This window comes from Caretta caretta, chromosome 6 (genome assembly GCF_965140235.1).
Source record: "Caretta caretta isolate rCarCar2 chromosome 6, rCarCar1.hap1, whole genome shotgun sequence".
Classification (NCBI taxonomy): domain Eukaryota; kingdom Metazoa; phylum Chordata; order Testudines; family Cheloniidae; genus Caretta; species Caretta caretta.
Window position 1 is genome coordinate 43,303,987 of NC_134211.1, and position 23,249 is coordinate 43,327,235.

Genomic DNA, 23,249 nt, shown 5'->3' on the forward strand with positions numbered 1-23,249 from the left:
AGGAAACTGGAATCATGCTTGCTGGAAGTTCACCCCAATAAACATCGAATTGTTTGCACCTTTGGACTTCGGGTATTGTTGCTCTCTGTTCATGCGAGAAGGACCAGGGAAGTAAGTGGGTGAAGGAATAAGCCCCCTAACAGGGCTCATCAGCCCAGTGACTTGATAGTGCATTGAAGTGGGTGCACCCACCAAAATTAAGATAGCATTTCCAATTCACCGATTCATATAGAATAAATTCACAACAGCGTGGTGTCTCTCATTAACATGGTGTATATACATTGTGGGGCTAGGCACTGACTCCTTGAGTTGGGGTGAACTACAACTTTGTAGAGGACATAGTTTACCAGCAATACATTAGTGTAAAGAGTGTCTGTGTGTTTTACTAAAACTTTCAATGTTTGGAATAAAGAAGTTCCAAGTCTGCTTTAAAGATATCCAAGTTTATTACTGAAAAATGCAATATTCAAATGTGTATGATACAATAAGTAGTTGAATTTGTACATGTAAACCTTGATAAACAGCATCTGAAGGACAAATTTATGCCAAAAGTTTCTTACAACAGTTAATCAGATCAATCACTTTCCAGGGGAAAAAAAGCCCTCTCCTTTGTTTTTTCCTGTTTGAATTCTTAAAGTTTCAGGCTATTCATAGGGTCACAAAAAGTAATCTTAAACACAAAAGGAAATCAACAATTAACAGGCCACAGAGACTTTTAGCATGTACTACTTGAAAGTCAATTCTTCTCAAACATTTTCTGGTAAGTATTGCAATCTCATTTTAAATATTACTTACAAAGTTTGGACTTGTAAATAGAAAAAATAGAGGAAGTTTTTTTCCTAATTCTTTACTTAGAAACCAAGTTGTATTTAAATATTACATAAATTTCAAATATACACAAACGTATTTAGAAATCTCCTATGATCATATTGCAAGTCAGCCAGGACTATTATTAGAGTAAAAATGATTTAACTTTATTTAGTAACATTTTTACACACAATTCTTTTCAAACAATTGAAATTTTAGTGATACGAATTACTAACCTATATAGAAATTAGAATAAACAATTTGGCAGACTGTACAAATACAAGATTCCAAGACATCTAAATGGAATACAAAATAAAAAGATGATCAGATTCTTTTGTTTTATTCTTTTTGGGGGTAGTGGAGTGGGAAGAGCAACTGCCATATTCCCAGTGATTAAAATGCATTGGGTTTAATGCTAATTTCTCAACTATTAGCATCCTAATCACAAATTCCTAGCAATATCAATGCAAGCCTATGCAGAATATATTACAATACAAAGGCTATGGCAAAAAAGTTAGTGCAAGCCAATGGAGATGTTAAAGGGTACATTTTTTAATGCAGTGCACAGATATTCAGCTATAAGAATAATTAACATTTCATGGCTAACTCACCATGCTGCATTAAAAATTTACATCTATAGGGAAGAGCAAAGTGATTTCTAGGCACTCCCTAGCTGTACTATCATAATGAAGTTGTGCTGTCATGGTGAGGCTAAACCATGCCAAAACAAGGTGGCAGCATATGACATTACAGTGTAAAGATGAGGCCAAAACTATCAATACAAGCCCAGTGCTGATGGTTTCAAAATGATCTCAGTTAAGTCAAGTTATATATGTTAACATTATACAAGAGAGAAGGACACAGGATCTTGAGATTTCAGTATTTTGAGAATGTATGTGGGAATGTCCTGATTTTGAAAGGTGCTGGACGGGCAGTTCTGGAAAACGAAGCTGCAGATGCAGCAGCAGTGCGTGCTTCCCCACCCTGCTCTGTCAAAGTGCACTCTGACCTGGAAGACGCATCCAACAGCTCAGTATCTGTGCACATTCACTAACTTTGGCCTTGATACTGAGAATGCCAACAAGTGTGTCAGTTCTGGTGGAGTTTTTGTGATGTAGACAGTTGTTCATTGGAAACAGGACCCAGGCCATGTAAGTCACTGAGACGGTATCAGTTAATCCACCTGGATAGGATCTAATTGTGATCTAAAAATGGAAGACTGTGTCTCATCACCCATCCCCTCGGCCATCCAGTTACCTTTAAATTAAGCCTAAACCCCCAAAGAAAAGGAAATGAAGCATGAAAGCTACTACAGCAACTTAACTGCAACCACCCGATGAAGCGAGCTGTAGCTCACGAAAGCTCATGCTCAAATAAATGGGTTAGTCTCTAAGGTGCCATAAGCCCTCCTGTTCTTTTTGCGGATACAGACTAACACGGCTGCTACTCTGAAACCTCTTATTTTTTATTACAACCAATATAGGGCCTGATCCAAAGCCAAGTGGAGTCAATGGGAGTCTTCACATTGACTTTAATAGGCATTGGATCAGGACCATACTGCATCTGCTCATTAGTGGATTTTTACAATGTTGGATTGTTACATTCTACCACTGTAAAATATATATATTTTTACCAATATGGATACAGTATGGGAGGAGGTAAAGAGGTTGGATAACACTATAAGTGAATTTCAACGGGGCGTATGTTCATAAGAGACTTAAGAGCCTTTGAAAAGTTACCCTTTAGCTGTATTCGTATAGTATATACTATACGTGGGTGTGCTGTGGCAGCTTAATAATTTCTTTGATTTTTCACTGTATAATGGTCTGTCTACATACCAAATTGCCTGTGAGTTTTAGTCTCAGCTGCAATATTATGTAAAAACACAAACATGGCTGCATGTTCAATTTCCATACATTTGTCCTGAGTGATCATCCTCAGTCTTTTGTGAAAATTACGAAACAGGAAAAATTTCCTGTTGGATAGAAGATTGCTTTTATTAGGAATGTTAAGTGAACTTACCCCTAAACTACTTTGCACTTCTCAATTATTTCCGTCTTTATATCACACCTCCCATATGAAAGTTTATTTAGTTTTATCTTTCTATAACTTTTTTTCTTTTCATATGAAGTTACTTAAGTAAAATGAATTTTTTTATAAACCTGTTGCCCACTAAATGTTAAAGAGAGTTTGTTTACACTTGTTTGAGTGAGAATTTATGCTAAAATGCAGTTATCTATATCATAGTAATGAAGAAGGGGGATTTCAAATGAAACAAAAAAGGAAATAAGTCTTGTTAACATGCCTATGTTAATGGATGTGGACTGACCCATATCATGGCACAATCCAGCAGATGAACTAAGTCCATAAAAACGCAAAAGCAATCACAGGTAAATGACAATGGTTTTAGTCACCCCACAAATTCTCTGAGTAAGTGCCAGCTTTTGCAATTTACAAGAGAGTAAGTCACAGTAAGAAAATCCCTCAAAGCAGACTATTTGTAGATCTTAAATTATTTTGGTTTTTTATTTACGATGAGCTAACCCATAGGAACAAATATTACAAAATGCAAATAGCAAAATCAATGCCTACTCTAAAGCTGTGATTCCCAAGCTCTTTTTAATTTTTGTAGAATATTTCATAGGAGGGATCCTTTTATGGGTCTACCTTTTGAAACCCACACTGCTTGGGCCCTATGTATCCTTGGTGGTCCATATAACATAGTTTGAGAACCACTGCTCCTGCATGTGTACAATTCACAGTAACAGTTCACTTGATGTGCTTATTATTGTGAAAATATTCCACTTTTATTGTGTAAAAGTGAAAGAACATATTTCTAAAGAAAAACAATTATAGTCTATTATCTGCATGGAAACTTTAGGTTTGTTGTTTTTGCGATCAGCTTTAAAAGGTATTCTCAAATTTCTCTACAATACCTTTATGTAAGAGTCGTGTGAGGAGAGTACTAGGGAAAAAATTACATGTTAGGGACTAGTTTTCACCTTTAAAACACCTTAAAAGGATGCCCAAATCCAGCAGTGTGTCTATTATCCTTTGGTGGGCATTTACATTCTAAGTGCCAATCAGAAGCTTATTTACATGGCACAGCCATGAGCACTAGAGGGGTGTGAATTCCAAAGCATGCCATGGTTGCACACTAATTGCCCCATGAAGACACTAATGGCATGCACTAAAAGTTCCCTAGTGTACATTAACACAGTACTGTTGTACTAAGAGTCCAAACTTAGACTTTAGAAATTCCAGTCAGGGCCCAAGTATGAATACTGAGCTGTTAATCTACATATTGATCCATTCACATTCAGTGGCAGAAAGTAAATACTAGTGAGGCTGATGCAACAGGATTCTTTGAATAATTGTTTTTCTTTTCTCAACCACCAGATTTCTGATCTCACATGTTAGGCACAAATTTAAAATATAAGCTGATGAAAAATATGAATGCTAAATTGATGGATTTTTTTAATTTCTAGAATGAAGATTCCTTTTTGATTGTATCAAGACGTTGAGTTCAGATAGGAATAGTTAAGACATTTTGAACTAGTAACTGGGATCTGTAATACAGTATTTAAAAAGCTGTATGTGGTCTCATGTGGTCTCTCTTAAGGTGCATGCATAGAACAAATGTATTATAAACTAGATCAGGAATGATCTAAAGTATTTTTGCACAGATGCTATGTTTTGAAACTCTTCAGCTTTGGAGAATTCATAAACGCAGCTCGCATGTACAAGTCATTTATACTGGTCACTTATTTGGAAAGACAAATATCTAAAATATGAAAATATAGGTAATCAGCATTCACATAATACATAATTCCTGAGGACAGAGTGTGCCTTATACCTTTGTCAGATAATTTGCATGTTATGCAAACACCACACTAAATGAAATCTAGCAGAAAGGTTCTCAGCTAAAACAAATTCCGATACAGAAGCAATGCCTTTAGACATTGTTGATACACTATACAAACAAAGGAACAAAAACACACAATATTTCTTCAGAAGTTCTTGTGCTTTCCCAGCACTTTAAATTAACTGAACAATGTCAAATTTATATATTCCTATCTAACGTACTTTTATATTTCAACACTGAAAGTCGTTATAGAAGACTTCTGTACATCTCCAAATCCAAGACCATACTTTATTACAAAAAACATTTCCTTTCTGTATTTCTTTATTTTTAATGCCCAACTGGAATTCTTCCAGCTATATATTGATATGTGAAAATATCATCAGGCAAAAAAAACCAAAAACCATGTAGAAATATTAATCATTCTTCCTAATTTTTGGCTAAATTTATACCAGTCCTTCTGCCTTGATCCAGTCAAGGCATGTTGTTAAAACATTAAAAGACATATCATTTGTGACCCTATGCTAGTTAATGGATAAAATTAAACTAGGATGCTATAAAGCTGGAGAGTTAATACATTAAACAATACAGAGTCTTAAGCACAAAACAGAAGCACATTAAGAATTTCTTATTAAGACTCATGTGACACTGAGAATACAGTGTCAACAGAGTAGAATGGAAACCCTTCCTCTTGAATAGAAGCATGGGAAAGTCTCAATTCTACAGAGCTAGCACTGTGGAATTTTTGGCTAATAAGCTTTGATTAGATCCCCATTGGTGCCAAATTGTGGAAACCTAGGCAGTTTTCTTGTAGGGTCATAAAAAGCTGGATTTTCTCATTAATAGACAATCCAATAAACCTCAATAAGGGTCAGATGTAGGGCCCAATGAAGATAGCAGAAGTCTTTCCATTTACTTTAATGGGCTTTGGATCAGACCCACAGAAAGGTACATTAACATAACGTTCATATGAAAAATATTTCTTCTTTCATTGACATTGAAATAATAAAACAAAATGCATTCTAGATTTGTGCAAGTAAACATTGGAATTATGCTTGTTACCTAAATAAGGTATACTGAGAAGGAAAACTTCAACTCCTCTCACTGTCTGCAGCCCATGAGTGACTTCACTGCAGCTTTATCCTTAAGATTGACATTAGAATTTATCTTTGCTATAGTTACTGTGCTTTGTTGCATCCTAACATGAGTCCTAAAACTGAAGCGAATTATCTCTGATTTTTTTCTTTTAATTCTTTTCATCTGATAGAAATAAGAACCATTTAAAAAAAACTGTACAAATGAGAAGCAGGACGATTTTAGTTTCCCCCTTTTCCATAAGTGAATCCTGTACACTTGTTTTAGTTTAGTACTTCATTTCTCCCATATTATGAAATATTAAAAATGAAGACAATTTTCATGACTCTAACCAGAACAGACATTGCAGTATCCTGTATGGATGTGAAAAGTGAAGTTCAATTCTCTATGAGAACATTTACTTTTTCTGCTGATTTTGAAAAAATATTATCCCAAGAAGGCATAAAAGCAGAAAAAAATCTAATCCTAACAGTAATATACATATTTTCCCCCATGCTTTGATGTATGTAGCGCAAGATAAGGAATGCACATTACTGGAATAGACGGAGCGCTGTTATACAACGCTCCGCTTCTCTTTCCCTGAACAAGCAAGTCATGATGTTATAATTTATATTTGATATATATCTGCATAAATGACAGTAGCTTGCATACTGCAAAGTTAACTATATAAATACACGAGTAAATTATTTGCACTGCAATATAACATTTCAAGTCAAAGTTTTATGAAGTCATAGAATCACTGTCTAGGAAGATCAGACAAAATAATATTGACACAGTTATTCATCTGCGTGCTACATTTAGCATGGAAATGATTCTTCGTTTAGTTTGGAAGTATGTGGAGATGGCCTTTTGGTATATAAAAATGGCAAGACAATTCAAATAGTCACATTTCTTTTCAAATATAGCTGCGACATGAGCAATGCACTGATGTATTCTTTCAACGGAACTGATCTTTCTTTGAATTTAGAATTTTTTGGCTTTATCTATAAAGATAGATGGATGAGAAGTGATGTGCAAACCTTGAACTGCATAGTATATATCGAACAGCCTTGTGTCCCCATTTTAGATCAGGACCACATCCACAATCTCACCAAGAGACTAGAACAAACCTGACGAACAGTAAGCTTCAAGGATCATTAACATCAATTTATGGCCACAAAGGCAACAATTAATCATACTTTTTTTTTCTTAGGCATTACAACTTTAATTGAGCAATCAAAAGCTTCAGAAGTAGCAGATGATATATAACTTGCTTTTTAGTCATGCCCTTAATATGAAAGTTTTACAGGCAATGTATTTATTTTCATTATGCTGTTGCTGACTTGATGAATAGGATGAAAGTCCATTGCAACTTGCTTTACTGACGCGTCCAAGTGCTCAACCCCTCATTGCATTTTCTAATGAACTGATAGCAACTCCTGGTATTGACCATAGACCAGTGACAGATATGGCTCTTCATTTTCTTCATTGGAAGCATGTATTTTTCAGTACCCAGCAAAGCCTGCAAATATATTTTCCCAACAGCAGCATATATGCACACTGCTCCTCATTGTCAGATCTACCTTCATTTGAGACCTGCACTCGTCAATTTTTATGGAAGGTTTTTGCTGCTATATGGTATCAACTAAGGCCATTCATGGTGATACTGTTTCCCATTCTTTTTCCGCTCTCTCTGCAAGTGCTCTAGTTCAGCCTCATACATCATTTCCTGGACTAAGTACTTCTCTCTTCTCATTCTGTCACACAAGTCTTTGGGCATGTCTGGGATCAGGTAGGCAATGAAAGACTTTATTCCAAAAACAAGGTGCTGAAAATGAGAACAGAAATAATTTGTTCAAAGATGCTTAAGTGTTCTGTTTAGGGCCAAATTCTGATGCCACAGAAGTCAATGGCAAAAGTGGGACCAGGATTTGACTCATGATGTAAATAAAAAAAATGTAATGCAAGATGTTTCTAAAGCAACCCTTCATATAAGCAATGCAGTATAACAGGAACAAACTTCCTAAAACAAACCTACGTTCCAATTATCTGAGCTTAATGCACATTCAAGACTCATTCCTTCTTTTTCTATAGCTTCACGAAGATTTGACTGACATCTACATGCCAAATGAGTTTGGACAGAGGAAATGAGGCTCTAGAAACAGTCTGTAGAATTTGTGCAAACTTTCTCAACACAGTTTCCCAGCATGAGGCAGTTGACCAGCACTGGCATTTTCTAATATATCTGGCTCGTCGTTATCTCTCCATAAAGCATCAGGTGTAATCACCTAGTTTATGATACTAACCAGTGCTTTGTTTTTGGGCCCATTGTAGGATATCTGATTTAGATCTTTACACAGGTGGAACAGCAAAAGTAGTATCATTTCTCTCCTAGTCCATGACTAACCTCAAATACTATAATAAAAGCCAGCCGCGCAGCTAGGACATGCCAGAACTGCAAGGTGAACTCATAAGGAGCTGAACTCCAGGGCGGCGCTCTGTAGTCTCGATATCTGTAACATAAAGAAAAATGTCCTTTGGTAAGAACACTCCTGAAATACTGCAAATGAGCTAATCAACACATTATTACAGAGGTGCTGGAAAAAAGAATCACCAAAATGATATGTGGGGTTAGAATATGACCGGAGAATGAGGAATAAAGGAATGAAAAGTATCCATTCTAAATAGAAATGTTTAAGGACGTATGATAACTATAAACATGCTTCAGTAGCAATTCAATAAACAAGAGAGGAAAATGATTCATAGTGCATGCGAGTACTGAACAGAGCTGAGCTTAACATACTGGTTTCATTTCAAAAGGGGGCAGACAAGCATTTTCTTTCTCTTTGATACAGCAGAACACTTTGAGTTTCAAGTTCAAGTGACAGGTTTCAGATGCATCCGATGAAGTGAGCTGTAGCTCACGAAAGCTTATGCTCAAATAAATTGGTTAGTCTCTAAGGTGCCACAAGTACTCCTTTTCTTTTTCAGGTCAAGTGAATCTCTTCCTAACTAGGCCTAGGTTCATTTGATTTACTTCTGGAATGTCTCAGCCAGCCTCAGCTAAGTGTCAATTTCTGGACACTGGATGTGTTTCATGTGTATGAATTTTACTGCAAACACTTTGCACAGTTTTGTTAAATTAAAGGAAAAAGTTCTCTTCAGCCTGCATTGTGGGTCTCTGCTGCATACCCTGTACTCACTCTGCCTGCACAACTTCCACTGACAGCAAATCCTGTGCTGGTTTTAAGCCAGAAGCATAATAATACTGCTGGGCTCTTAATATAGCACTTTTCATCTGCAATCTCAAGGTGCTTTATATAAAGAGGTACCCCCATTTTACAGATGGGGAAACTGAATCATAGACACTTGAAATGACTTGCCCAAGCTCATGCAGCAGGCCAGTGAAAGAGCCAGTAATAGAACTGAGGTCTTGTCTCCCGAGTCCCAGTTCAGTGCTCTATCCACTAGGCCACACTGCCTCCCCATAGAGTGGTGAAACAAGCTTATAAGGAAATGCTAATAAACAAAAATAATAAAAGAAACTGTTTTCTGAGAGTAACTTAAACCCTTGAGTTATAGATGTCAATTTCCGTTAGAATGAAATATTCTCAAAGAACAAGGAGCATCTCAATACAGAGATAAACAAGTTGCGCTTTTAACACATACCTGCAGTATCCTGAGTATCCCATACCAAGCTCATTCAGATCAAATACTGATAAACTACTGTTGACATATCCCTTTAAACATCTGGAAGGAAAAGACACAATCTCAATATTTTCTGCAAACAGCAACTGTTTATCGCAGATTGTGCATGCAAAACGTGTTTCACACATCCCCCACCATCACCAATGCATGTCAAGGTCTATGGTATGTCTTCCAAATCTTTTACTGGATTATTTTTTTATTATTTATTAATTATTATTATTATTATTGAGTGGCTAGGTTTTTAGCTGAAAGACTGCCATAAAGCCAATGGATGTTTCAGGGATAAACCCTCACACCCTCATTTTTTAAAATGAATTTTATGCTTTCAAAAGGAGTTGGATGCTGATTTTCACTGTTTATTCAATGAACACATACAGCACAGTCAGTAGCAAAGCAAGGTTCTCTGCAATGTCCTGCCAAAATACCTGAACCTGAAGGGACCTCCTGTAAAGAGAGTAAATGCAGTTCAGTCTCCTTGCAGATTCTGCCGATAATGGAGCCAAATAGTGCCAACGTGATGGTGACTTTTATGATCTGGACTCTTACCCGCTCAGAACAAAATGGAGAGCACCAAACTGCTTTTCACAGATAGCAAAGCGCCATCTGATGGCAACAATTTTTGGTCATTACCGACAGGAACTACATACAGACTGATGACCCTAGACGTGAAAGGTTCTATAAGTCCCTGAAAAACTTAAAGAGCCATCTACTCCTTAAGTTAGTTTTCTTTTAAACTGGAAGTCTGTCGTCATCCTCACAGAAAACCACAATTTGGTCCTGTGAAAAGATGCGTGTTAAAAAAGAATGCCTTTTGCCTCCTCCTACTGTCAGTGGTGTAGGGGAGTAAATTAGAAAGAGCCATAGCATAATTTTAGTGAGCAGTCTGCTATCATGAAGCATGGCCCAGTTACCACTGAAGACTATGTTAAGACTCCCACTGAATTCACTGTGAATTGAATGGTTTTGTGACTTTATGTGACAAAAATAAGTGCATATTAAGTGGCATGCTGAAGGGAGGAGCTTTCACCGCCCCTAAATGGGCCATCAGCATTAGTAGCAATATCCAGTGTAACAACAATTTATGAGGATTATTTATCAAATCTAGTGAGGCCAGAATCTATCCTATCTAATCCAACACCTCCTGAACTCCACCCCCTGACCAATGATGAAAAAGGCCAAAGGGGACACTGACAAGGAGGAAGGAAATTATGACCATGCAAGAGTTGGTGAAAACCCAAGAAACCAGGCAAGAGGAAACTATAAAGAACAGAACAAAGTTAAAACAAAAGTCGTCTCCCAGAAACAAGGGGGTATTTATTGCATCAATGACAACATCTTTTAAAATCACAAACAAAACTATAAAGGAAGGAAACACAATAAAATCACAAAATATATTTACAAAGTTAATTTTAACATACCCCCTATTGAATGTGTAGCTTTCAAGCCAAAGCACAATAAAACAAGTTGTCAGCTGGAATTTTAGAAAATGTGAGGTACCAGCCATGAACACTAAACAAAGAAACAATTTTCTAGCTAGTCATTACTTTTAATGAGCACTTAAACGCTGAACCAATTTTAGCAAAATGAACTCTGATCAGTGAAAACGACAACTTTTTCATTTCAAATTTCACCTCTTCTATTTTTATCCTGGGTGATGGATGGGACGGAACAACCCTCCCCAAACGTTAAAACCTGAATGTTGAGGAATTAATTCCAGTAGCAAAAATATTACTGCTGTGACTGTGCTCATTGTCCTGGGCTTATTTTTGGCTGGCTATCTCAACATGATCCACACTGATGAGCAGCCAAACAAGTCAAAAATCATGTCATGCTGGTCCCTTTATTTCACAGTAAAACTGAATAGACTAATGCTTCACTACTGAACATAGATATGTAATTAACTTGTGGCACTCACAGCTACAAGAAAGTAATCACTGTTCTCATTAACCTGCAGAACTCATTACCACAAGGCCAAGATGAAGCAAATCAGACATTTATGTGAATAATAACTCTTGCGTCAAGATTCCCTTCCCCACTCTAAACTCTAGGGTACAGATGTGGGGACCTGCATGAAAGACCCCCTAAGCTTATTCTTACCAGCGTAGGTTAAAAACTTTGCCTTGTCCTTGAACAGTATGCTGCCACTACCAAGCGTTTTAAACAAAGAACAGGGAAAGAGACCACTTCGAGACGTCTTTCCCCAAAATATCCCCCCCCCCAGCCCTAAACACCCCCTTTCCTGGGGAGGCTTGAGAATAATATCCTAACCAATTTGTTACAAAATCATCAAACACCCAAACCCCTGGATCTTGGAACAATGGAAAAATCAATCAGGTTCTTCAAAGAAGGATTTTATTTAAAAAAAAAAAGAAAGGTAAAAATCATCTCTGTAAAATCAGGATGGAAAATACTTTACAGGGTATTCAGATTCAAAACACAGAGGATCCCCCTCTGGCAAAATCTTAAAGTTACGGAAAACAGGAATAAACCTCCCTCCACACAGGGAAAATTCACATAAAACAAAAGAGAAACTAACCCGCCTTGCCTGGCTTACCTATACTGGTTGCAATATTGGAGACTTGGATTAGGATGGGTTGGAGAAGACGGATTTCTGTCTGGCCTCTCTCTGTCCCAAGAGAGATCAACCACATAAACAAAGACCACAAACAAAACTCCTCCCTGCCCCCCAAGATTTGAAATTATCTTGTCTCCTTATTGGCCCTTTGGGTCAGGTGCCAGCCAGGTTAGCTGAGCTTCTTAACCCTTTACAGGTAACAGGATGTTGCCTCTGGCCAGGAAGGATTTTATAGCACTGTGTACAGAAAGGTGGTTACCCTTCCCTCTATATTTATGACACGCTCCCCAAATCACAGATAGGGTGAAACACTGGCTGTGATTTCTTCCTGGAGCTCTAGGAGAAAACAGAGTTAATAAGACACATGCACCTCTAAATATACTACTTAGTGTATAAAGACTAAGAATAGCTTCCACATCTTAAGGACGATTTGGACCAGTTGATTCTGGGAAACTTTCACGGGAGAGTGCATCAGCCACTTTGTTAGAAACCCGAAATGTGTTGTATGTTGAAATCAAAATCTTGGAGAGCTAAACTCCACCAAATAAGTTTTTTGTTATTTCCCTTGACGGTATGAAGCCACTGTAGTGCTGCATGGTCAGTTCTCAGGTGGAAACGCTGTCCCCAAAAGTAGGGGCTTAGCTTTTCCAGACCGTAGACAATGGTGTAACATTCCTTTTCACTGATTGACCAGTGGCTTTGCCTCTCAGACAGCTTCTTGCTGAGAAACACGACAGGATGGAACTCTTGATTCAGTCCTTCCTGCATTAAGACTGCTCCCACACCACGCTCGGACGCATCTGTGGTTACTAGGAACGGTTTGTCAAAGTCTGGGGCCCTTAGCACAGAGTCAGACATGAGTGTCGCTTTAAGCTGGTTAAAGGCCTTCTGACACTCTTTGGTTCACTGAACTGCATTTGGGTGTTTCTTTTTGGTTAGGTCTGTCAGTGGGGTGGCGATTTGGCTGTATTGCAGTACAAACTGCCTGTAATATCCGGCCAAGCCTAAGAAGGATTGGACCTGTTTCTTTGACTTTGGGACAGGCCACTTTTGGATAGCATCCACTTCGGCCTGTAGTTGATAGTTCCTTTCCCCACCTGGTGTCCAAGGTAAGTCACTCTGTTTAGGCCTATTTGACACTTCTTAGCCTTAACAGTTAGTCCTGCCTCCCTTATGTGCTCGAAGACTTTTTGTAGATGTTCCAGGTGTTCTGCCCAGGAATCCAAAAATATGGCCACATTGGCAAGGTAGGCGACTGCATATTCTCCCAATTCTGCTAGGAGACCATCTACAAGTTTTTGGAAGGTGGTGGGTGCATTCCGCAGCCCGAAAGGGAGCACATTAAATTCATACAGCCCAACATGCGTGATGAAGGCTGACCTTTCCTTGGCGGATTCATCGAGTGGTACCTTCCAGTACCCCTTGGTTAAGTCCAAAGTAGAGATGAACTGGTCCCATCCCAGTTTCTCCAATAGTTCATCTGTGTGTGGCATTGGATAGTTGTCTGGGTGAGTTACAGCATTTAGCTTATAGTAGTCCATGCAAAAACGTATTTCCCCATCTGTTTTGGGAACTAGAACCACTGGAGATGCCCATGCACTGACGGAGGGGTGGATTACACTCATCTGTAGCATATCCTGGCTCTCCCATTCTATAGCAGTTTTAGCTTGAGGAGACACCCGGTAAGGTTGGGATCTAATTGGGTGAGCATTACCTGTGTCAATGGAGTGGTATGCCCGTTCAGCCAGTCCTGGGGTGGCTGAGAACGTCGGCACGTAGCTAGTGCACATCTCCTTGATCTGCTGTTGCTGCATACGCCCAAGGGTCATGGAGAGGTTCACCTCTTCCACACCACCAGCGCTTTTCCCTTCATAGTAGACACCTTCAGGCCACCCAGCGTCATCTCCTCCCTGGGCTGTAAACTGACAAACCTTTAATTCTCTGGAATGAAAGGGCTTTAGAGAATTAATATGGTACACCTTAGGCTTTTGGTTGGATGTGGGGAATGCTATGAGATAATTAACAGCTCCCAGGCGCTCTTGGACCGTGAATGGCCCTTCCCACGATGCTTCCATTTTATGGGCCTGGAGCGCCTTTAAGACTTTGAAGGAACGCTCTCTGGCATGTTTATCATACCAGGCTTTTTGCTCTTTTGAGCATCTTTTAGGTTTTCTTTAGCAAGAGCTAAAGAGGCATGAAGGGTGTTTTTAGGCTGGTTACAAAGTACAGAATGTTAGTTCCTGGAGAAGGTGTAAACCCCTCCCATTGCTGTTTCACCAACTGTAATGGCCCCTTAACCTCGCGGCCATATACAAGTTCAAATGGTGAAGACCCTAAATTGGGATGTGGTACAGCTCTGTAAGCAAAGAGCAACTGCTGCAAGACTAGGTCCTAATCACTGGAGTGCTCATTTATGAATTTACGTATCATGGCCCCCAAAGTTCCATTAAACTTCTCCACCAGGCCATTTGTTTGATGGTGGTAAGGGGTGGCAACCAAGTGATTTACCCCATGAGCTTCCCAAAGGCTTTCCATAGTTCCTGCCAGGAAATTAGTTCCTACATCTGTGAGGATGTCGGAGGGCCAACCTACCCTGGCAAAAATGTCTGTTAGTGCCTGGCACACACTTTTAGCCCTGATATTGCTTGGAGCTACTGCTTCCGGCCACTGGGGGGGCAAAATCCATGAAAGTCAATATGGACTGCTTTCCTCTGGATGTCTTTTTTGGAAAAGGACCTAGAATATCTACAGCTACTTGCTGAAATGGAACCTCAATGATGGGGAGTGGCTGGAGAGGGGCTTTGATCTGGTCTTGGGGTTTTCCCACTCTTTGGCATACCTCAGAAGATCGGACATAGGCAGAAACATCCTTGCCCATTCCCTCCCAGTGGAATGACCTCCCCAAACGGTCTTTGGTCCTGTTCACCCCAGCATGGCTACTAGGATGATTGTGGGCTAAGCTCAAGAGCTTTTCCCGGTACTTAGTTGGAACTACCAACTGTCTCTGAGGATTCCAGTTTTCCTGGTGCCTACCAGAAAGAGTTTCCTTATATAAAAGTCTTCTTTCTACAACAAACCGGGATCGATTAGAAGAGTTGAGAGGCAGTGGTTTGCTCCGTGCCTCCGTCCAAGATCTCTGGAGGCTTCCTGCTTCCTGTTCGGCCTGGAACTGTTCCTTTGATGCTGGAGACATCAGTTCCTCACTGGATTGTAGACCTGGGCTTGGTCCCTCTGGAAGCGATGCCGGTGATGGTGCTGTTTCTGTTGATGGTGAACCGCTCTCTGCTGGTGCACTGTGGGGTATTTCAGGCTCTGGCTGAGCCTTTTGTGTAGGCTCATCTGCTGCTGCTGTTAGTGCAGGCTCGGTGGTGCCCCCTGGTGTTGGAGCTGTAGATGGGTTTGCAAGCACTGAACTCAGTGCTGGCAATGGTTCTGGTGCTGGTTGCTTTGCCAGTTTTGGTTCGGGGACTGGCTTTGGCTGGGTGTCTGGGACTGGATCCACTGCGGCCATTGCAGTTGTTGGCAGGGGATCCAGTTCCACCACCTCCATCTGGGTCTCTGGTAACACAGACAGGGCCCTGGTGGAAGGCTCAGGAACAGGGATAGGTGTGGAAGCTTGCTTAGTCTGGCTGCGTGTGACCATTCCCACCCTCTTGGCCAGCTTTAAATGGTTGGCCAAGTCTTCCCCCAGCAGCATGGGAATGGGATAATCATCACAGACTGCAAAAGTCCACATTCCTGACCAGCCCTCGTACTGGACAGGCAACTTGGCTGTAGGCAAATCGAAAGAGTTGGACTTGAAGGGTTGAATCATCACTTGGGCCTCTTGGTTGATCAAGTTGGGGTCCACTAAGGATTGATGGATAGCTGACACCTGTGCTCCAGTGTCCCTCCATGCTATAACCTTCTTCCCGCCCACACTCACAGTTTCCCTTCACTCTAAGGGTATCTGGGAGGCACCTGGGCCTGAGGACCTTTGGTGTGACTCCAGTGCAATGAACTGTAATCTGTTGGGGTTCTTGGGGCAGTTGGCCTTCACTTGCCTCAGCTCATTACATTTAAAACATTGCCCAGTTGACTGGTCGCTGGGGAGAAGTGGGTTGCTGGAGAATGGTATGGTGGGACGGTAAGGTGTCTGAGGTTTTCCTTGGGATGTAGGTGGGATCTTGGGTTGCCCGTGGTGATAGGGTTTTGTTTCGGGTTGCCCCTTCTGATATTCGCTCTAACTGCTACTAGTTTTTCTCTTTTCTGCCACCTCCACCCATTTGGCTCCAATCTCCCCGCCTTGATTACAGTTTTGGGCTTCCCATCTAGGATGTACCTTTCTATTTCCCCAGGAACACCCTCTAAGAACTGCTCCATTTGCATTAGGAAGGGCAAGTCTTCTGGAGATTTAACACTTGCTCCTGATATCCAGGCATCCCAATGTTTCACAATGTGGTAGGCATGTTGGGTAAATGACACGTCTGGTTTCCACCTTAGGGCTCTGAACCGCCGACGGCAATGCTCGGGTGTTAGCCCCATTCTGACTCTCACCTGGGTTTTAAAAAGTTCATAACAGTTCATGGGTTCCTTAGGCATTTCAGCCGCCACCTCAGCTTAGGGTCCACTGAGCTGCGGCCTCAGCTCTACCATGTACTGGTCTGTAGAGATGCTGTATCCAAGGCAAACCCTTTCAAAGTTTTCTAAGAAGGCCTCGGTATCATCGCCTGCCCTGTAGGTGGGGAACTTTCTGGGTTGGGAAGTGGTACCTGGAGAAGGATTGCTAGGGTTGGTTGGTATATTCTTGCATTCTCAATCTCCAGAGCATGCTTCCTCTTTTTTTCTTTCTCCTCCACAGCTCTCTTGTGGGCCGCTTCCTCTGCCTCCACCCTGGCTTTTTCTGCCTCCATCTCCAAGTGCCTTAAGGCCACCTGGCATTCATGGTCTTTTGGTTTCTCTTCAGCTTCGAATCTGGCCAGCTCTAGTTTATTAGCTGCTTCACTGGTAGTCATTTTCCTGCTTTCTTGTGCTTAACTTTAGCTATATCGGATAGTTAGGAAAAAAACCCCCAAAACTTGTGAATTTCCCTGCAGGAGGTTAACTACCCTGCTTTTAGGGTAGAGAAAACTCCAGCTCAAAAAAGAAAAATCCCTTTGTAAAAAAACTAATACCTCTGTCTCCAGGCAAATAGACAGAAAACCCTCTAGCTGCTCTCAGCTTTAAAAAAAACCTCTTCAAGTCTGTGCTTTAGGTTCAAAATGATCTCTGGTTCAAAATGATCCCACCGCTCTGCCACCATGTCAGGGTTCCTTCCCCACTCTGAACTCCAGGGTACAGATGTGGGAACCAGCATGAAAGACCCCCTAAGCTTATTCTTAGCAGCGTAGGTAAGGAGGGATTTTATAGCACTGTATACAGAAAGGTGGTTACCCTTCATATTTATGACATCTTGTATGTAACTTTGATTCAAATTCATGTTTGATTATTTATTTGAGAAAGAAAACAACTTCAAAGACACAAAGTTTTTGAAAACTTCTCCCCCATGTGAAATACAATTTTATCCTTATCTCAGCAGTCTGTCTGCATAATTTCCAGGTTAGGGTTATGAACCGTCTTTTTCTGAAATGATCATCAAAAGCACTTGAAAAATCCAGGACTATAACTTTTGTAACTAGCCTGAATTTGTTTATTTCACATTTCCTCCTCTGCTATAATAAATTATACAAATTAAATGTTGAATGGCCAAAGTGCTAACACACACTACAGATATCAGTTCTTGTTGCTACATACTTAAATTTTACATGAGCCTATGTGCATGTTTCATTTGTCCCATTCATCTCCTCTGTTCATGTTTAAACCAGTCACCGTATTTCACTCTGGTGAAGGGATTTTGGAAAGAAAAGCATGATTTTATTTTAAGTAGAAATCTCTGTGGAAGTTGCTTAGGAAACTGTGATACAGTCAGGTTTGCGTAACTATAAAGGACAAAATACTACTGATCCAATGTACAGATTGCAGGAAGGACAATGGGGAAAAATTCACTTCCACAGCAAGATAAAGTTAATGTCTGCCAAAAAAAAAAAAAAAAAGTATGTATAGAAAACGTCTGAATTACTTTTCCTGTCTGTATCCTTCATCTGTACAAGGGCCATATTTGTATGCATAGACAAAACGTGGGATATAGTCAGAAGTAATTGCAATAACAAATGCATTAGTTATGACAGCCAGGACTCCAATTCCTTCAAGGATTCCATACCAGATACCTAAGAGAAAGAAGAATCAATTGAAAGAATAAGAACATTCTTTTTATACTATTTTTCTTGTTTACTGAGAAACACAATCACTGTGCCAAAAAAGCTATGTTCAGATCCAGACTTGGATTAAGCTAAACTTCCCAAGAATTTTGCCATCATGGGCTGTGTCCGAACTAGAGTCACACAATTGGCTCCTTCTAGTTTTAGATCCAATCTGTAAATCCCAAACACCCAAATCTGGGATACCGTTTAAAACTATTACCTTGTAAGTACATAAAACTCAAAAAGGATGGTCCTTTCAAGAGAGTGAAGACGAGGAAACAAAGAATTGTTATAATGGAGATCAGTAGGGAAGAAAATGTTTATTGTGAATGCTGCTGAACTATATGGGATACAAAGACTGTCTCCTACTTACAGTAACTCTTAGATCAAGCAGAAAGGCTAGAAATTCCACAGGCTGACACCAATCATAAACCTGTGTTACTCCTTATCAGGGTGATTTGAGATGTGCTGTCAATCTGTCTCAGAGAACCCCTCACAGCTATATGTTAACATCACTGCTTCCTGATCATTCTCAATTATATCAATAGTACATCTTCAGTGCAGCAGACCACTTTCTCTGTAAACTTTAACAAGGTATAACTTAGTGCCAAAAGTATAACCAGGAAGACCCAAGTATAAGCCACTAAAAAGTGGCAAAAAGAGACTTAAATCCAGCTTGAATTCTACTTATGGCCAAAGAGTATCATCTCCTTATGTCAGGACTCAGTCAGTTTAGCTCTTAAACATCGCAGAGCTTCTGCTTTGAAAGTCCATTGATATTCAAAAAAGGAGTACTTGTGGCACCTTAGAGACTAATTTGAGCATTAGTCTCTAAGGTGCCACAAGTTCTCCTGTTGTTTTTGCAGATACAGACTAACACGGCTGCTACTCTGAAACCACTGATATTCAGTAATTTTAGATATCATTTTAGGCCCAGAGGTTTTTTCTTTTTTTTCAATAAGTAGCCCAGTGGTTCCCAAACTTGTTCGGCTGCTTGTGCAGGGAAAGCCCCTGGCGGGCCGGGCGGTTTGTTTACCTACCGCGTCAGCAGGTTTGGCTGATCTCGGCTCCCAGTGGCCGCAGTTTGCTGCTCCAGGCCAATGGGAGCTGCTGGAAGCGGCACGGGCCGAGGGACGTACTGGCCGCCGCTTCCAGCAGCTCCCATTGGCCTGGAGCAGTGAACCACGACCACTGGGAGCTGCAATTGGCCGAACCTGTGGACGCGGCAGGTAAACAAACCGGGCCAGCCCGCCAGGGGCTTTCCCTGCACAAGCGGCCGAACAAGTTTGGGAACCACTGAAGTAGCCTAATGGTGGGCCTTTAAAGCCACATTTTAGAGTTCAACACAATGAACTCTCACTGGGAATTGTTGGTGCTCAGTACTTTTGAAAAACAAAGTCATTTATTTAGATGATAAAATCTGGTTTTAAAGCCTAACTTCAGATTCCTTTTGTTTAACATTTTGGCCATTGTTGATATTTGTAGTTAACCTGTTATACCCACTTCCTTTCAGTTATTTTTAAACTTTTCATGGCATTAGCATTTTAAGAGAATAAAACACAAGCTGGTAGTACAATGACTGCGCATCATCATTGTGCTCTCTTACCTATATCTTACCTATATCTGTTGCTCTTGCAGGCATAGGTCTCCTCCACTGGGTAACAAACTTGTAAGCATCTAGTCTTATTTCTATAATATTGTTAAGCAATGCCAGGAGAGGTGCCAGTGGGAAGGCAGCAACAAAGATGGTGGTAAAGCCAAACTGTAAAACTAACAACAGATTGCCAGATTAGAAAATGCAAACAAATGCAGCCTTAAAAAGGAAAAGCTTTGAACTGCTGCTGAGTTCCATAAGAAAACTGCATATTGCTGTACATTTGCTCACCCATCTCTAAGTACTCATCCATTAAGCCATGGAGATTCATTGGCTGCAGATTCCAATCTTTTTCCCATTGAGGTAGTGAAATTTTATGCTCCAATAACTGCCCTCCTTTCTTGATCTTGCGTCGTGACCACCAGTTCTGTAGTAACCTACATTAGACAGACAGATCATCGAGCTTGTGATATCACTGGCGGTGCCTGTTCAAGAATTTACAATATTCACGGATATCATCATGAGTTAGCATCCTAGGCCAATTTTGAACTGTTGCAAGCTACCTGAGAGTGCATACCTGTGGAGATACTTTCTCACGAGCATTCCTCAAAATTCTTAGAAGATCATATTCAAGCCAGAGCAGAGAGCCTTTACAAGACCTTACATGCAACTTAAGCTTCACATTAAGGATTTAATTTCAACTGAAGGGCCCCTTATAGTGGGGTGATGTTTTCAATGCACAAACCTAAAGAGATTTTTTTTTAATGTCACAGAGCCTTCTTGAAAGAGTACTTGTTAAAGAATATTGTTTTCTCCTGTAGCAAGGATGCATCTTTAACAAGGTTTTGGTGAAACCACAAATATAAGGCAGGATTGTGACCAGCCCTTATGATGCTATGCAATGGTTATCTGATGGGGGAGTTGTTAATAATAATAAAAATCAGCTAAAGATTGTACAAAGCTTCTCAGATGAATGAAAATGGTTATGTGAGTGCTAAGTATTATTTCAACTTGGGCAGCTGGAAATCAGAGACTGCAATTGTGTGTTCTGGTTTGGAAGTCACTTGAACACACACTTTAGGGAGGCAAAATTCACACTTCATTGAAAAGGGACTGTGCTGGAAAGTGTTTCTATTAGGTTTGTCAATCTGCTCGTATTCATTTCTAAATCCAGTTTATCCTTTGTCACACCCTTTCTTTTGCTGCTGAAAAGGCCTCAAGGATAAACAAAGGCCTTGTCTGAATTCCCAGACTACTGCTTTGTGAAAGGGGAAATAATAAACTAAGGAAGCTTGTTCTCAAATATTTGTGAGATAAAGAAATTAAGATACTGGCTGAACTGGGAAGACAGGAAGTCTAATACCCTGTGTACCTTTGTTCTATTGAGTGTTTCAGGTCTAGCAGCAACTGTATAGTACCCCAAAAGTTTTTATCAGGTTGCTGGCACACAACGAACACAGCTTTTTGGACAGGGTTTCAAGGTTAGAGCTCTGGACTATACTTTGATGTGTCACAAGAAATGTAGTATATTCTTCCAATGTCTTAAAGATTTTAAAAATCTTGGCCTAACTGTTCCGTTTAGAAGCTGCACAATAAAGTTGTGAAAGATAATTAATTTTAAACAACATGAAACAATTCAAAAGGCTCAAGTATTCCATAAACCCTTATTGCTGAACAGCAGTTAATGCTGTTCCTGGGAACAACAAACCCACAGCATCTGATGGGGGAGGTGCAATAACAAGGAAAAAAGTTTTTTGAAATGGCTATTTTAGAGAGACTAGATAATTTAAATTCCATTTACTTTATTTACAGCATCCATCCTACAGGGGAGGGGATCAGCGTCTTTTTAATGTTTTCTCAAACTGCGCTTTTGTGCTCTCCACTTGTGTTTGTAAAGCTAACATTCAAAACAAGAAACTGGTGAGAGGAATCCTTTTTCGGTCCCAGAGCACGGATTGTTTTATAGAGGGACAGGGGCACCACTCTAGTTAACGTGAAGACTAGCTTACTGTTTAACAGCCAAAGTGCTCAAAAATCCACATGCTTGCTGAGACCAACTTGATGAATTGCTCTGCCACGTGGGGATCTGGGGGCAGGGTTAGTGGTCCAAATTTGAGGTCATCCGAGCAAGAGGTTCCTGGGATAGAGCCTCCCCACAAAGTCAGATGACAAACATTTTATGGTTCTTATAACAATTTTTCTTGCGCATATCTGGGGCTCAAACTATGGCTCTTATCCTTCCAAAACTGATGTCACCTGCATGGAACTGAACTCTGCCTTTTTGAGGAAAGCAACATAGAAAAAAAAAGTGTCAGGGTAAAGTCTGGAATGGAACATAAGCAGCTCTCATGACTGTGAATTTGAGTCCAGCTCTATGCAGCTTTCTGAGAATGTGTGTTGGGCACATTAGTGGCTCTCTCAGCCTGTATTCTTCAGGGGATCCCTCTGGAAGTATTGCCTTGAGAGCAAAGCTTCTGGTTCAAGAGCTGTTATTTCAAAGTGCTCCAAAATCCACACGCACACTCAGGTTTTACTTGAGCAACATTGTCATGGAAAACAGCATTAATTAACTAGAGGGAAGATGAAAGACTCTGGTAAGCAGCAGCATTAGAATAATGTAACCATGATTCTGAACCTCATCTGCTTCTGGAACAAGGGGACAGTGTGATCAAATAAAAGTAAGTAACTGTGATTCAACATTAGCATGACCAAAAAGGCTTCAATGAGCATCACGAAACACCCCAAAAAAGAGAGCCTAGTACTAAGGACTGGTGTAGGTTCAGCATTGACCAACGTGATGCCAGAATACTGTCTTCAGTCAAAACAGTAACTTATATTTCTCATAAAAAATAAACACAGAAAACATTCAACTTTCTACAACACTGCATCCTGTCTACACAAACCAAAGTATCACAGCTATCAGTTTCACTCCTCAAAGTACTGTAGTTCCTACAAAAAAGGGGTCTGAAGGAAACATTAGGAATTTTGAAATTTTTAGTCACATGGCCATATATAAAACAGTCATAGCAAACCTCAAACAATATTCACCCCCCGCGCAAACTGTTATAGAAAAGTCATGCAGTGCACAGTCTACCATGAGTATTTTGATATGATACTCTAACCCAAAAGAAAGATTTTTTTTGCAGAACTTTTTCTACTCTGTTAAAGTGGAAATGCTGGTTCAGCCTTAACTTTAGTGGAGCTACCATGCCACCATAATAGTGCTGTGCAATATTAGGGCTGGGGTAGAAATCAGAATGCAAGTTATGGTTTTCTGGGCAAAGGGCCCCTCAGAAACCACCCGCCCTCAAAGTGTTGTAGGTGCTCACGGAGATTGTCTGGAGTATGCTA

General features: G+C 40.2%; 1 protein-coding gene across 2 annotated transcripts in view; it reads right to left on the reverse strand.

The window, feature by feature from the left end:
- Window positions 1-422: 422 nt before the first annotated feature.
- Window positions 423-23,249, reverse strand: part of ANO3 (anoctamin 3) — a 382,443-nt gene continuing 359,616 nt past the window's right edge. For both annotated transcript variants that reach the window (XM_075129454.1, XM_048853572.2), the window contains exons 22-27: window positions 20,190-20,335; window positions 19,922-20,074; window positions 18,124-18,271; window positions 9,413-9,493; window positions 8,151-8,256; window positions 423-7,571 (exon numbers count right to left, since the gene is read on the reverse strand). In XM_075129454.1, coding sequence (XP_074985555.1) covers window positions 7,389-7,571; window positions 8,151-8,256; window positions 9,413-9,493; window positions 18,124-18,271; window positions 19,922-20,074; window positions 20,190-20,335 — 817 coding nt within the window. In that variant the 3' untranslated portion in view covers window positions 423-7,388. The remainder of the gene's footprint in view (window positions 7,572-8,150; window positions 8,257-9,412; window positions 9,494-18,123; window positions 18,272-19,921; window positions 20,075-20,189; window positions 20,336-23,249) is intronic.